The sequence below is a fragment of the Ipomoea nil genome, unplaced genomic scaffold, assembly GCF_001879475.1.
Source record: "Ipomoea nil cultivar Tokyo-kokei standard unplaced genomic scaffold, Asagao_1.1 scaffold0672, whole genome shotgun sequence".
Lineage (NCBI taxonomy): Eukaryota > Viridiplantae > Streptophyta > Magnoliopsida > Solanales > Convolvulaceae > Ipomoea > Ipomoea nil.
In genome coordinates this window covers 1,015,529-1,030,018 of record NW_017617100.1, presented here as the reverse complement: position 1 = coordinate 1,030,018, position 14,490 = coordinate 1,015,529, and the positions used below count along the sequence as shown (strand labels likewise).

General features: G+C 38.2%; 1 protein-coding gene across 1 annotated transcript; it reads left to right on the top strand.

The window, feature by feature from the left end:
* Positions 1–13,226: 13,226 nt before the first annotated feature.
* Positions 13,227–14,223, top strand: LOC109174943 (UDP-glucuronate 4-epimerase 1-like). The gene has a single exon (XM_019324181.1). The coding sequence runs from the start codon at positions 13,638–13,640 to the stop codon at positions 14,034–14,036; it is 399 nt and encodes a 132-aa protein (XP_019179726.1). The 5' UTR covers positions 13,227–13,637; the 3' UTR covers positions 14,037–14,223.
* The last annotated feature ends 267 nt before the right edge of the window (positions 14,224–14,490 follow it).

Here is a 14,490-nt window from a genome sequence, read left to right as displayed (position 1 = left end):
CAGGTGATCGAAGCAAGCTCATTGCTAGCTTGAATTGGCAAGTATGAGAAGATGGGACACGTACAGTTGCAGATAAGTTGATCTGCGATGGGGCGGGGGAGGGTCTCAGTCTGCCAAAAGAAGGTCTTGTCTTTATCTACTGGCCCAGACAGAAAGCACGCACAGCCTAGCTCAGCTCCATGTTGAATTGGCAGGCATTATTATATACTTGTATGTAAACATTTACAGCACGTTTGGTTCACGGAATGAATTTTGATGTAATAGGAATGCTATTCCATAAGGAATGGAATAGGCAAGGAATAGAATAGGAATTGTATTCTATTGTTTGGTTCGCGAAAGGAATAGACTTTAGGAATTATATTACAGTGTTTGGTTGATTTAAGGAATAGAAATTAAATATGTTTTAAAAGACATAAATACCCTTATAAAAATATGTGATGGTGGCGATGGTGGCAGTAATGGTGGCGGTGGTGGTGGTGGTAGTGGTGGTGGTGGCGGTGGCAGTGGTGGGGGCGACGGTGATGGTGTTGACGGTGAGGGTTGTGGCAGTGGTGGTGGGGGCAGCGACGGTTGTGGTGGTGGTGGTGGTGGCGGTGGTGGCGGTGGTGCTGCTGGGTGGTGGTTCTGGTGGCGGTGGTGGTGGTGATGGTGGTGGTAGCGGTGGCGGTGGTGGTAGTGGTGGCGGCAGCGGTGGCAGTGGTGGCGGCGGCGGTGGTGGGGGCGACGACGATTGTGGCGATGGTGGTGGTGGTGGTGGCGGCGGCGGCGGCGATGGTGGTGGTGGTGGTGGTGGCTGCGGCAGCAGCGGTGATGATGGTGGTGGTGGCGGCGGCGACGATGGTGAAATAAGATAAATTTATATATATGATAAAAAAAATTAGGTTAAAGAAAGGGGTAAAAAAGGAAATAGATTCGAAAATCTATTCCTGAGCGTTCAGTAATAGGCTAATACCAGGGGGGGCCTAGTAATAGCTATTACCTTATTTGAGGTAATAGGCTATTACCAGGAATATTATTCCTGGTAATAGAAATGGTTACTAAACAACGGAATAGGCTTATTACTGGGAATGCTACGCCATTTCCGGCCTATTCCGTGAACCAAACGGGCCATTATAAATATAATGCCATTAAGAATAATAATTAATTAATTAATCTCATCAGATCACTCTCACTATGCTAGCTAGGCTCATTGACAGCACGCTGCGCATGTTGAAGGTGGTTAATCAATATATTTGTATATGCCCGACTATAGAGGCATAGCAAAAAATGTGTGATTTTGACATGATTTTAACAAAAGAGGGAAAGAATTGAAGGAAGAAGAAGTTAACTCATGTCAATTTTAAGCAAAAATGACAAGCAGATATTTCTTAAGATTGAAGATGACCGAATTGTAAGTTTAATATATTAGCTTATTATCTCTAGAATTCTAGGGTTTTGCATCCTCTCCTAGGGTTTGGCTAGGTCTTTGCACAATTCCGTCAGATTTCCACCAGTTTCTCGCTGGTTTCTTGCGTATTGTTCTCGCTGGTTTCTTGCGTATTATTCGAATAGATTGGTTTTGGAGTGGGTCGGTGGCTTGTACGAAGATTCGGCGTGGCGGTTTGCTTCTGCGACGTGGAATAATGGCAGACGACGAGCATGTGCAGCAGATGGAGGCTTTGACGCAGCGCACAGCCGAGGTTGGCATCGAGGATGTGGAGGACGTCTGCTTTGCGCCGGTGGAAGAGGAGGGAATTACGGGTGGTCATGAGCCACCGGTTCAGACCTGGAGTGTCGTAGGCAGGTTTCTCACGGCACGTATGATTAAGTTGGAATACATGAGGCAAGTTTTAGCATCTGTCTGGCAACCGGTGATGGGAGTTACGGTAACGGAGATTTATAAGGGCTTGTTTTTGTTCGTTTTCTTTCATAAAACGGATGTTGATTATGTCCTGAATGGAGGTCCGTGGGCATTTGAGAATAGTACGCTGGTATGCCGTTTGGTGGAGGATGGAGTTTTACCGATTGATGTTGAATTGAATACTGTTGATATGTGGGTGCAGCTTCATGATATCCCTATGGGATATACATCTCTACCAATGCTTGAGCAGATGGGGAATTTTATTGGAACTTTTGTTAAACATGATGAAAGATTTGTGGGGGCGCCTTGGCTAGCATTCTATCGGATCCGTGTATCGATCACGGTGGATAAACCTTTACGGAGACGTATGAAGTTGTTGAAACGGGACAAGTCTACGTGTTGGATAAATTTCAGGTATGAGCGGTTGCATTCATTCTGTTTCTTTTGTGGGCTCTTGGGACATACATACAAATTCTGTGTCAAAGCCCGGGTGTCTACGATGCCGGTGCACCTTTACCCGTATAATGCAGAATTGAGGGTAGGGGGAGGCCACGGACCGAGGGAGGTGGGGGAGAGCTGGTTAGTTCCGGTGGGGGGACTACCACGGGTGGCCGAGGGGACGAGAGATGAGGGAGGCCGAAAGGGTGGGGTGATGGGGGAGGGTGTGGCACGGCCGGTTGTGGCTGATGAGGCCGAGGAGGCGGTTGAGGTGGTTTCGAAAAGGAGAAGGGAAGGGGGGTATGAGGGAGAAAGGCGAGGGAATGGGCAAGACACTACCATGGCAGATGTGTCAAAAAACGTGTTTATGGCGGGTGCTGGTTCCCAGACCCGCCCAGCATCATGAGTACGTTGAGTTGGAACTGTCGTGGCTTGGGTAATCCACGAACAGTTCGAGAGATTGTGGACATGGTGTCCAGTAAGAAACCCGATTTTGTATTTCTAATGGAAACCATGGTTGCCCAGGATCATGCAGAGCGGCTCCGGGTCAAACTTGGTTTTGATGGTGTATTTAAAGTTGATAGTGTTGGAACGAAAGGCGGATTGGCATTACTATGGAGAACGAATGGTACGGCAAGTCTGTTAAGTTATTCTAAAAATCATGTGGATATTGAGGTAACGATGCCGGGGTTTACTAAGTGGAGAATGACTGGGTATTATGGTTATGCGCAAAGGGAGAGAAGGAATGACTCTTGGCAATTCATCAGATCCTTATCACATCGCTCTGAATTGCCATGGGTTATTATAGGGGATTTTAATGATCTCTTATATCAGTATGAGAAGCGAGGGGGAAACCCTCATCCAGAGGCACTGTTACGAGGTTTCGGGGAAACTATTGATGAATGTGGGCTGACTCAGTTACCCATGCTGGGATATCCGTATACCTGGGAAAGAGGTGAGGGGACTGTGGACTGGATTGAAGAAAGGTTGGATAAGGTACTGGTCACGCAGGAATGGCGAGATGTAGTGAGAGATGCAAGTGTCTTGAACATCTTAACCCGACGCTCAGATCATTCTGCTCTTTTCCTTGGGATTCTGAATCTTCGGGAAAGGACAGGTGGTGGGAGAAAAGGGTTCCGTTTTGAGATGGCCTGGCTCCATGATGAAGGTTGTAGAGGAGTGGTCGAGACGGCATGGACGGAGGGAAGAGATAGAGGCTTACAAGCCTGTATCGAGTTCTGCGGGAATAAGCTAGCACGATGGGGAGGTGATAAGTTCCATAGATTTGATGAGAAATTGAAATGCCTACGTAAGGAGCAGTTGAGACTACGGGGATGCACAGACCAGTATTCATTAGTTGAATATCAGCGGTTGGAGGAACAACAGGCCCAGTTAGAGGCACAGGAGGATGCTTTTTGGAGACAGAGGGCGAAACAACACTGGCTGAAGGGGGCAGATGCGAATACAAAGTTCTATCACAGGTATGCCTCTCACCGTAAAAAGAAAAACACAATTTCTAAAATTATGAATGATGATGGGGATTTGGGTGGAAGGAGATGCCATGAGAACAATTATTTTTTATTATTATCGGAATATTTTCTCGTCAAATTCATCTCAGATAGATGAAAGTTTTTATGCCAATGTCTTGCCCCGGGTGACACATGCACAGAACGAGGCATTATTGTGCCCCTTTGAAAAAGATGAGGTGAGAACGGCCCTGTTTGCTATGTTTCCAGATAAGGCGCCTGGTCCGGATGGAATGAATCCGGGCTTTTATCAACAGTTCTGGGAGGTGGTGGGGGGTGATGTGTCGGAGTTTATTGTGAATTGTTTAAATACACGGACTTTCCCAGGCAAGTTGAATGATACAGATGTGGTTCTAATACCAAAGAAGAAAAATCCAGAACGGGTCTCGGACTACAGGCCTATAGCACTAAGCAATGTTATTTATAGGGTCATGGCAAAGATGATTTCAGCCAGGATGAAGCCACTCATGGACAATATTATTTCTGATACACAAAGTGCATTCATACCTGACAGATTAATTACGGATAATATTTTGATTGCTGCAGAGGTTGGACACTTTTTGAACAGGAAACAATGTGGAAGAACGGGGTGGGGTGCTTTAAAGCTAGATATGGCAAAAGCATATGACCGAATGGAATGGCCCTTCCTGCGAAGTATGTTGGTAGCTTTGGGTTTTAATAATATGTGGGTGGAGCTTATTATGTTATGTGTGACTACTGTGTCCTACAGTATTAAACTGAATGGAACCCGAGGACCGCCGATTGTCCCGTCTCGCGGACTCAGGCAAGGAGACCCATTATCACCATACCTATTTATTATCTGTGCGGAGGGACTATCATTACTATTACAGCAGGCACAGGTACAGAGAACGATTCACGGGTGCAGAGTAGCAAGGGGGCACCCTCTATTTCGTACTTATTTTTTGCTGATGATAGTCTTTTATTCTTTAAAGCAAATGCGCAGGAAGCAAGTGCAGTTAAGCAGTGTTTGACACGGTATGAAAATTTATCTGGCCAAGTGGTAAATTACCATAAGTCCAGCATATGCTACAGTAAGAACACACGGGACGATGATAGAGAGGAAGTGGCGGGGATACTTGGGGTTGTTCAAGCACCGAACTTTGGGAAATATTTGGGCCTCCCCTCATTTATAGGGAGGAATAAGAAGGCAACTTTTTCGTATATTGAGGATAAAATAAGGCAGAGAATCCTTTCTTGGAATAAAAAATTGCTATCGCAAGCTGGTAAGGAGGTCTTATTGAAAAGTGTGGCTCAGGCAATGCCTACTTTCTCAATGAGTGTCTTTTTACTACCTATGGTGGTTTGCACAGCTATTGAGCGCGTCATGAACCGATATTGGTGGGGATCTAGGAATGAACGTGGAATTCATTGGAAGGCTTGGGACAAGTTGTATATACTAAAGAAGTATGGTGGTCTGGGCTTCAAAGAACTGCATGCATTTAATATAGCAATGCTGGGAAAACAGGCGTGGCGGTTTTTAACCAAACCTGAATCATTGGTCTCGCGAGTCTACAAAGCGAGGTATTATCCACAGGGGACCTTTTATGATGCCAAAATAGGAAATAATCCCAGTTTCTGTTGGCGCAGTATATTGGCAGCTCAGAGTATGGTTTGTGGTGGAATCAGGCGCAGAATTGGGAATGGAAAGACAACCCTCATCTGGGACCACCCATGGATGCAGGATGAACATGACTCAATGATTCATACAGATAAGCCAGCATATTTGAATAATGCAGTGGTGGTGGGATTAATTGATCATGAGACACAGACTTGGGATCCGGATATATTGGCAGATATTTTTAGTCCTACGGATGTGGATAGAATAAAAAAGATCCCAATATCACCAGATTATGAAGATATGTGGTATTGGTATGATGATCAGGGAGGAAATTATACTGTTAAGAGTGGTTACAAGACAATTGTGGGAACTCTCAATGATAATACGGGCACCCATAATTGGTTAGGCCTATGGAAGTTAAAAGTCCCCCCCAAATGGAAAACATTCTTATGGAAGGCTTTGAGTGGTATCCTCCCTACCACAACAAATTTGATTATAAAGAGAGTGGATGTACCACCAACATGTGCTATGTGTGGAATAATGGATGAAGATACAATGCATGCTTTAGTAACATGTGACTATGCAACATCCATTTGGGCTCAATCTCACCTTCCAATCCCCATGATAACAACAAATATTTTTCATGTTTGGTTTAGTGATCTATTGAATATTTTAGACACTAACCAAATTGTTCACGCAGCTGCTATCTTATACCACATTTGGAGAGCCAGAAACGGAGCGGTATGGGATGCATGTCTACCGCGACCACGGAAGGTGTTAGCCGTGGCCAAAGCCACCACACTTGCATGGCAGCGGGTCCACCCCACCCACCGCCAAGTCAACCGTCACGCTGCCGCGCAAGGCCACGTTACTGCCACTGCCGTGGCACGGCAGCAGCAGCAACACGCCACTGCCGACGCACAGGGACCGCCGGACGATGCTGCCCACGCGATGTTGCCGACGAAAAATGCCGAGTCCGTCCGCAGATGTTATATCGATGCCGGATTTATGCCTGCTACAGGAAAGGCTACGGTTGGCGCGATTTTGTTCAACGAAGAAGGAGAATATGTATCGGCTTTCAGTGCGCCCTTATCAAATTGTCTTTCACCGCTTATGGCTGAGACAATAGCATGTAAGGAAGCCTTGTCTTGGCTATGGAATCGCGGGGAACGATCAGTACGCTTGCTTACAGATTGCTTGACCCTACAACAATATTTGACAAGTCGAGTTGTCACAATACGGACTTACGTAGGCTATGCCATTGATGCTTGTAGAGCACACATTACTTCTTTTGATTACTGCTCAGTTAATTTTATTCCTAGATCAGAGAACTATTTAGCTCATAGATTAGCAACTTCTGCTTTTAATTCTTCTACAGTTATGTATTCGGACGATGTCCCTCCAGACTCTATTTTTGAGTACTTCTAATATATGCCTCATTAGCCACCTTTCAAAAAAAAAACTCATGTCAATTTTTATAGCAGCACCAAAACCCTCATTCCCATGTGCAGTGTTTCCTCTTAAAGTAATGGTGATTGGTACAGGGTTGGGGTTCAGCCTTTTGAAAGAATGATATTATCATTCATTCACTTGCCTGCCGGCATAGCCTCTGAGTGAAAATTTAAAATTCTTTTAAAAATAAAAATTGAAGACGCAGACGCTTCTAATCGTTTCAATCCTAATTCACCCAAATAACCTTTCAAATAATGATTAAACTAATTAATAGATCACTCTCATTACTTCAAACATTCTCCCCAATCAACCTTAACTAAGTTGGTGAGTTCGTCATCCATTTAGAGCCCTAGATTCTAGATGCTTTCGCCCTGTTTGGTAAATGGTTGTTAGCTAAATGTGTTAATTAGAAGGTATAACTAGTTGATAACATTAGCTGATTGTAGAAAAATGTTTGGTAAATTAGCTGATAGTTGTTTGGTATAATTTCTTTTTTGAAAAAAACTAAATTGAAAAAGTTGTTTGGAGTAGCTTTTTAAATTTTAGCATTTTAGAGTTGCAAAAAGCTAATTAACCAAACACTTGCATTGATATTTTAACTAAATCAAACAATTAATAGTGGTCAAATAAGTCAAAATTGGTATATAGGCCAATTTTTTACCAAACATGGCCTTCATCTTTAGGGAAAATAGCACTTTTTTCCTCTGAATTATATACTTATAGCACTTTTCTCTCATGAATTATTCAAGTGGCAGTTTTTCTCCCTAAAATGTTAAATAGACATATTTATCCTTAAAATAAATATTTCATTTATTTTTTCTTCTCCAACAAATTGTTACCACGATTTGGTTCAAACTGAACAGACACTATAGCAACTAAATCGAAATATTTCAATTACAATTTAGAATTTAAACCTGATATTTAGAGTTTATTAAAATTGTGAACCGGAACGGTCGGTTCATATTCCGAACTGAAAAAAATAAATACATTTATTGTTGAGTTTAGACTATTTTAAAAATAAAATTTTAAAATAAAATTTGAACCAACAATTCAAACTTGATCTAGAATTGTGAACCGGCGGTTCAAAATTAGAACCAAATCGTGGTCATATATACTTATATGTGAGAATCAGAATAAATGTAAAAAGAACATACACTATTTGTAAATATTATAATTCTAATTTTAAACTAATGCTAGTAGTTGTTTCAATTCGAACTGTCGGATCATAGTTCATGATACAGTTTTTTCGATTCATGATTTTAATAAACTGAAATCCAAATATTGGGTTATAGATCTGAATCATAATTGAAAACTTTCAATTAGATTATTATAGTATCCGGTTCAGTTCGAACCAAACTTTGGTCATCCTTACGTATAAGTAATAATTTGTTGGAGAAGAAAAATAAATAGAATGTTTACTTTAAGAGTAGAAAACTAGAAATGTCAATTTAATATACCATGGAGAAAATGTCACTTTTAAAATAATTGAAGAGCTAATATGTTTACATGAATAATTCAGAAAAAAAATATGCTATAAACATATAATTTACGGGAAAAAAATATCATTTTTCCCTCATCTCTATCATCTAGACATGTATTTAGTTGCAGACTTGCATTTTTTGCAGTTATTGCAGTCCTGTCACCTGTATCTATCCATGTACAAAGTATTTGACTTCTAGCTCATTCGTTTTGGACCGCTATATATTATGTTCTGTGTCTCAATTAATTAAGAAAACGAAAAATTGTGCTGTTGTCGGTTGTGGCCTGGAAAATATAGACCATTATTTTAGTTTAGACGCGCCACACTGATTAATTGATAACAGCATCTATATCAGTTTAATATTTTGCACGATTTTTAATGAGCCGACAAAGAGAGAAGAAACAAAGAGAAGGAGAAAAAAAAAAAAAAAATCTGACGCGTACACGGATTTTTTTTTTTTTTTTTTTTTTTAAAGTAAGGGAACACACGCCAGCTGGCGCAGTCCCTGTGCGTAGGCTTTGGATTTTGCTTTGCTTTTTCTCTTACCTGTGGGCTCCTAAAAAAACCTAAATTTACAGGAAAATAATACCCCAAAATCCCATCCACACATTAGTTAAAAACTTTTAATTTTTTTTGGTCTGCAAAAATTTAATAAAATTTACAAATGTAGATACTCTAAGTCAGTACCAGGATTATGTGGTCTAATGGTATTCGGGTTAAATTTTTATTTGGAAGGTTGTGAGTTCGAGCCTCAGTGGAGGCGTTATTGGCTCTTTATGTTTCAGTAGGTTGAGAAAGTATATGAACAGATACTACAATGTAATAGAGCTAGTAGCATTTAAAAAAAAAAAAAAAAACTCTTAAGTCGGTTGTTATTTTCATTTGTTTTGCCTTAAAATTTTTAGAAAAATAATTACAAAGAATATATCTATTCCGATTAATTTTATTAGAAAAATTAATTAACAAGGTCTGGTTTTACCCAAATATAACAACTAAATTATTTAGAAAGTTATTTCAATTATTTGGTTCATTTAAGTTAAAATATTATTTAACCCCTAAATATGAAAAAAATTTATATTTAAAAAAAAAGATACAATTTAATAAATATCATAAGATCATTTATGTTTACAATGAGAATAATTAAAAAAAATTCAAATATGTAAACCAATGATTTCAAAATGAAATTAATATACAGTTACAAATAAATATAGCATGATTAGATTTAATTTAATTAGTTTTAATTTCTTTAATAAAATGATTTTTCTTTATCAGTTTTTTTATGGGAGACTAAGAGAGTGTTTGAGTTGCTGGAAAATATTTTTAAAATAAAAATAATTTTATAAATTTTTTTTAACCCATAAACATGTGCAAATTTTATATTTTTAAAAAGATACAATTTGATAAATATCATAAATTAATTATTGCAATATCATTTATGTTTACAATGCGAATAATTAATGAAAAAATAAATAATTTCAAATCTGTGAACCAATAATTTCAAAATGAAATTAATCTATCTGTATTACTAATAAAAGTAAAATCTTCCTTTTTAACATCCCCGCCCAAATTAATATGAATATTAATTAAATAATTATATATCAATCCAAATATTCTTAATATATTACAACAAATTCCTTCCGTGCATTGCACGGGGCAAATACTAATTATAATATAAAAACATAATAATAATATAATAAATAAATAAATAAAATAAAAATAATAAAAGTACAAACGGATGAAATTGGATTGCAAGCTTGTAACCTATGTCACCATTTAAAAATAAAAAACATTGCCTTTCCAAAGTGTCATACTGTCATGTCATCATGTAAGGGGAAGCATTGTAGGTTAAATCCAACCTAAGTCATTGGATTAATTAGGTACCCAATTTCTTTAAAAAAAAAAAATAGAATCAACAGTAAGCGGAGAGACAATTACAAAATATTCATAGGAGAATTTTTTGAACTTGACAAAAAAAAAAAAAGAAAAAAAAAAAGAAATAAATATGTAAATGAATAAACTTTATACTCCCCCAATAACCCAAGAAAAAAAAGAATCATACCCTCATAGGTCATATTTATTTTCCTTACTTTTAAGGAATTGATTCCTAGTTGACTAGTGTTTTTCTAAGTCAAAAACTTCACCAAAACATGAGAAATTTTTTCACCTTTTAAATTTCAAAGAAAGTTCAAATGTTTTTGGCTACCAAATGCCTTCTAAGATTTTGATTGTTTAGTTCATATCTTTGTCTTTCATTTTTCTTCAATTTTTTAATTTTCATTCTACATTTTTTTAGTTTTCCATTTCTCCAATTTTTTAATTTCATTTTACAAATTTAATTTTTAGATAAAAATAAATTCAATATACTAATACTAAATGTATAAAAGAATTTAGGAAATTTTAGTCCCCAATTCGTTTTACTCTTATAAATTTAGGAATTTTTTTTAGTTCGAATAGTTCCAAGGAGTTAGAACTGTAACTCGAAGAGTTACACTTCGAGTAGGAAACTTAGCTCTCAAACGAGAAGTCAAAGAGAACGAGGAGTTACAAAGAGTTGAAGCAACAAAGACTTGAAGACGAATAGTAGAAGACTAAGAAGACCGAAAGGTTGCAATGGCCGAAGAGTGGAAGTGCCAACCTTACCAAGTAGTGGAAATTCGAAGAGTTAAATTATTCGAGTAGTATGAATATAATGACTGTTCGATAGTCATCTCCGAAAGGTTACAAAGGTTATGATACGAAGAGTTAACTCGAAAGGTAAGAGTTGACATCTCGTATGAATTGTTCGAGACATTCTCTGAGTGAACAGTTTGAAACCTTAAAAGTCAAGAACTTTATACAAAATGTTATCAAGACAATTGGAGTCCTAGGTACACATTCCAATGAGGATTTTCTTTAAAAGCCTAGACAAAAGGTGTAGTATAAAAAACTAACCAATGATGGAAGAGAAAAAGAGCTACAATTCCATATCAACCTCAGACTTTGGCCCACGAGAAGTGAAGATTCAAGTGCCAAGTCTACAACAAGTTGGAGAATCAACTAACAAATTTTGTTGTTAAACTTGTATCTCTACTCGGTGAAGTAGAAAGATGCAGAGTAACAAGTGGTGACTTGTGAAAAACCTAGAAATTTAAGGACGACTTTGTGTTCAAGGCTCAATTGTTCTTTGAGTTTTTGGAGAAGAGTGCAGTAGACTGGTTTATAGCCGAACCATTATAAAAATCTCAATCTCTTTCTTTACTTTACAAGCATTTACATTTAAGCTTTTAAGCCAACCTAACCTAAAATTTTCTAAGACTAAATTGTGGTTAAACTTAAAAAGGGTTCACGTATTTTCATTGCCATAGACCCTTAACTAAAAGTTATTCTAACGTAAGTTTAAAATTTTTGAATAGTAAAAATTTTCAAAAATCTATGCAAGTCTTTTCATCCCCTCCCCCCTCCCCTCTAGACTTGTATTCAAACCCTTCGGGACCAACAACAAAAGTTAATAAAAACATATTACTAAATAAATTACAAGTAACTATTTCAATCATTTTAGACATAGTTTGCAAAATCCTCTGTTGAGACATGTCTAACTCTATATATGTTAATTTTCATGACTACCTATTACTTCCAATATTAATAAGCATTTCCATGTCTTTTCTCTCATAGTTAGTAAATAATTGATCTCAGTAAATAATGGTGCCTATACATTTCTACAACAACAATAATAATAAATGGAAAAATGCGAGAGGGGACAAAGGGGAAAAATACAAACGAGGGTGGTTGTATGAAAAGGGGATTCAAACCGTTGGCAGGAACTGTTCACACATTTTTTTTTCTCACTTTTTCTGTTTGAAAAATTGTGATTTTGAACTCTTTAAAATTAATGAAAAAGGGAGAAATTGAGATAATTTCGTTTAATAAACAAGTTTGAATTCAATTTTCATTTTCCATTGCTCCTATTTTTTTAAATGCTCTTGACTCTATTACAATGTAGTATCTGTTCATAACTACTTTCTCAACCTGCTGAAGCACAAAGAGTCAATAATGTCTTCATTAAGGCTCAAATTCACACCCACATTTTAAAACAGTAAAATCCCCTACCTTTGCTTTTGAACTAATGGGATGGCAAAAAATAAGCTTCATTTTTCTCCTGCAAAAGAAAAAAATTTGTCAGAAATTTTTGAAAAAAAAAAAATAATAACAAATGAAGGGTGAGACGCGCAGGTGCGTCTCACCCTTCTGCTTGGCGGGCGCGTGTCGCCCGCCAAGGCGTTTCAGAGTGGCCGCCAACTGGCGGCCACTCTGAAATTAATTCTTTGTGGCCGTTGCCAATGGCAACGACCATAATTTATTTTTGCCGTTGCAATTGCAACGGCACAACTTATAAGTTAGTTTTTTTTTTTTTTTTTGTTAATAATTATCATTTTATTTGCTATAAATAACACATCTTTCACCACTTTTTAACACTTCATCCTACTCTCAATTTCTATATTTCTCTCAATTTGCATCATCAACTTTGTGCGGATTTGGTTGAGCATATATGGAACAACAACGACAATTAATTTAACCGCTTTGTATTTTTATTTTTATGCATTTGAATTTATTTTTAACCGCTTTGTAATTTAATTTTTAAGCAATTAGTTGTTTAATTTTCATTTTATAACTATCATATTTATTAATTAGGCTTACTATGTTTATTTTAATTATAAATTTGAAAATGAAAGCTTGCAATTTTTACGTATGCTAATTTACGTATTATTTTTACGTATCATTTATGTTTATCTCTAAAATTATAAATTTTTAAATCAAATAATAAAGAAATAATTAAAATACGGAAATAAAATGGTGGGTCCACAAAAAGTTGTGAAAAAGTTTCAAACTAATGGGAAGAAGTGATTTTGTAATTGAGTGAGATAATAGATGATGAGGTGGATGTTGGGGCCCACAAAAATTAGGGGTAAAATCCCCAACTATTGAGGATGCCATAAGGGAGGCTGAAAAGAAAAAAGAAAAAAGAAAAAAGAAAAAGAAAAGGTTCTCTGTAAAATTAATCAATCGACAGAATGTCATCATCTTTTCCTCACGAACTCCATTAATGGCTAACAGTGACCAATTTTCAGGACTTTCCGCGGTTAAACCATTCTGTCGCCATTGTAGCACCACATTTTCTTACAAAAGGACAGCTCTGTTTCGTTCACTTTCAGGACCCTCCGGTTGCTGATAACTCCAGCAACCGCGCCACCAACCACTTGCTCTCGTCCGCCTTCTACGGCGGTGGAGCGTCCTGGGAGAAGCACGTTCATTCGCCTCTCATCCACTCCCCGCGCCACAAACGGCATGTCGGTTCTGGTCACCGGCGCGGCCGGGTTCGTTGGCTCTCACTGCTCTCTCGCCCTGAAGAAACGCGGCGACGGGGTTCTAGGGCTGGATAATTTTAACTCTTCCCTGAAACGCGCTCGCCAGAAGCTTCTGGAGAAGCACAAGATCTTCATCGCGGAAGGGGACCTCAACGACGCCGAGCTTCTAAACACCGACGTCCCGTTTTCCGAAGACGACAGGACTGATCAGCCCGCGAGCCTTTACGCCGCCACCAAGAAAGCCGGCGAAGAAATCGCCCACACGTATAACCACATTTATGGCCTTTCATTAACCGGACTGATGAGGTTTTTCGCCTTGTACGGCCCCTGGGAGCGGCCGGACATGGCGTACTTTTTCTTCACCAAGGATAGGATATGATTCAGGGGAAGCCGATCAATGTGTACGTGACGCAGGAGGATAAGGAGGTGGCACGTGACTTCACCTACATCGTCGACGACGTGGTGAAGGGGTGCCTGGGGTGCTGGACACGGCGGAGAAGAGAAACGACAATGGAGAAGAAATGATAAGAAGATGACAAAAGATTTGATTTTACATTCTTGCCATCACATTTAACACCTATCTAATTGAGATTTAATGAACAGATCAAAATTAGAATAAAATCAATAGTCATCTTTTGGTTAAATAAAAAATTAAAGATAAAAATTAATAAAAGTGAATAATCAAAGGACCATTCCTGAAATTAACTCTTTTACAATACCAAAAACATAAAAAGTGTGTTCGATAATGTGTTACAATACTTTATTGTATAGAAATGTTGCTTGTTTCTCAATTTTAATTTTCAATTATATGTAGTATATAATAATATCAGTTA

Excerpts from the sequence above, each read along its gene's own strand:
- LOC109174943 (XM_019324181.1), top strand. The coding sequence starts at position 13,638 with ATGTCGGTTCTGGTCACCGGCGCGGCCGGGTTCGTTGGCTCTCACTGC.